The following is a 2,106-nucleotide window of genomic DNA, read 5'->3' on the forward strand; positions in this document are numbered from 1 at the left end:
TTTGTTCTGGCCCCCGCAGTCCGCGCCGTCTCCCTGCAACTGTTCTGTTTCACTCTGGATGGAATTGGCTGCTGTAACTTGCTTTCTTTCACTGTGCATATTGTTCTCATGCCTTTTTAGGTCAGATGCCTTAGCAAATGCTTTAGTGCAGGAACTGCAGACAAAAGGTTTCTCTCCTCGGTGCCTTCTTTCATGGTCTTTGAGGTGGGACTTGTGCTTGAAAGCTTTATCACACATGTGGCATGCAAATGGCCTCTCATTACTGTGAACTCTTTCATGCTTTTTTAGATCTGGTGCACGAATAAAAGACTTCCCACACACCTCACAACTGTAAGGCTTGTAACCTGTGTGTATTTTCAAGTGTTCTTTCAAATGAGCTTGCGTGGTAAAGCCCTTTGTACACATTTCACAAACAAATGGTCTGTCTGCAGTGTGTAGTTTTTCATGTTTTCTCAAACGCGCTTCATCAGAAAAGGTCTTGCCACAAGCCTGACATACAATGTGTTCCCTGTGACCATAAAGCAAGTACTCAAACTTCATATCCCCAGCTGCTGTGGTCCAGCCTGGTGTCTGTTCATCTTTCACTTCACTTATGCCATCATTAAATGTGAGTGCCTGAGGAGTCTGAGATCCTAAGTCTTTAGATTCCGTTGTTTCCATAGGCTCTACTTCTTGGCCATAGCAGTTTACTTTTCGAACTTCTTCACTTCCCAACTCTTTCAGAATTGCCTCTTGCACTCTCAGGGTAGTGGTTGGTGACTTACCATCTTCCTGACTTGGGGGAGTGCCTTCCACTGTCACATCTGATGGACTGTCATCATGATCTCCAATCTCTTCCACCTCATCATCTTGGGTGTCACTGGGTTCCCCCATAGAACGGTTCATTTTTAGACAGTACTTGCTCTTGGACTGTGTGTTTTCTTCAGGACTAGATACATCACGTTTTTGAGAGCAGAGTTTATCAAGAAACCGAATACCGAGGATCTGGCCTGAAGACATCATCAGGTTGACATCCTCTTTTTTAACAGAAATCTTTGCAGTATACATGTAATTGAGAACTTCCTCAAAAATATCAGAACGAAGAAAATCTATTTCTATTACTGATGAACTATCAACTTCAAGTTTTTTGAAAAGTTTTTTGAAGTAGGTACTGCAGGCAGCAAGCACGCACCTATGGGCTCTGAACTTAACATCTTCAACCACAATAGCGATGTCACAAAATTCTCCTTCCAAACGTTGTTCATTCAATGTTTTCAGGAACACAGTTTTGTGATCGTCGTCATTATATTTAATGGTTTCAGACATACTGATGAAAAACTCCTGTAAATTAACAGAAAAGTTCTGTAATTATAAAGCAGTCTAAATCACAAAATCCCAACAGATTAAGTCATTTACATAATTAAAACAAACAAACAATTTTTTTTTGCATAAAATGACCATAAAAAGCCTTTTAGACTCTAAAAGCATTACTGTCAAGCTGATTTTAAAATTGCGAATGCATAAAGGTCTTTCCCTAGGTTATACACTTTACAATTTTTCAAATCTTTATTGATTCACTTATACAAAATTGAAAAGTTTCTCTGTGAAACTGCAATTCTCAGTAAATGTATGATCCAACTCTTAAGTCACTATTATAGCTAAAGGAAATGTTAACACTAAAAAAAGTGTAAGAAATACTGTAAACATGTCAGCACAACAAACTAAATTTGAACTATCAAATATAAGCCTTACCATGAACAATGCAGGAAGTTTTCTGAGCAAATAATTATTAAATTAATCCTCAGAATTGGCCACCTTCAGCCTGAAAGACAGGAAGATAATAACATTTTAAGAAATTTTAAGATCTATTCCAAAAATTCTTCTAAATTTGGGTGTTAAAACACAGCATTTTCAATTATTTGAAGTAAGATAAAATACACTCTTAAAATACCCAGTTATATATACTACAGACAACTGCATAAACCATGTGTGTTTGCTTTTCTCTGGCTACTGCACTTCGCTGGTTCCACTTTCCTGCTACTTAACTTTGCACTAAATCTAAAGATCTGAAAAGCCTCCCCAGGAACCATCATAGTTAACGCAGTAACCAACCTATCAAGGTGATCA

The 2,106-nt window shown here is 38.0% G+C and overlaps 1 protein-coding gene across 1 annotated transcript in view; it reads right to left on the reverse strand.

Annotated features, from left to right (window-relative positions):
• The window catches only part of ZBTB14 (zinc finger and BTB domain containing 14), a 4,880-nt gene extending 2,774 nt beyond the window's left edge, over positions 1-2,106 (reverse strand). Inside the window, exons 1-3 of the mRNA XM_017738312.1 lie at positions 2,092-2,106; positions 1,732-1,801; positions 30-1,320 (exon numbers count right to left, since the gene is read on the reverse strand). Of these exons, the coding sequence (XP_017593801.1) occupies positions 30-1,320; positions 1,732-1,734 (1,294 nt within the window). The 5' untranslated portion in view covers positions 1,735-1,801; positions 2,092-2,106. The remainder of the gene's footprint in view (positions 1-29; positions 1,321-1,731; positions 1,802-2,091) is intronic.

Source organism: Corvus brachyrhynchos, unplaced genomic scaffold, assembly GCF_000691975.1.
Source record: "Corvus brachyrhynchos isolate BGI_N302 unplaced genomic scaffold, ASM69197v1 scaffold106, whole genome shotgun sequence".
In the NCBI taxonomy this organism is placed as follows: Eukaryota; Metazoa; Chordata; class Aves; order Passeriformes; family Corvidae; genus Corvus; species Corvus brachyrhynchos.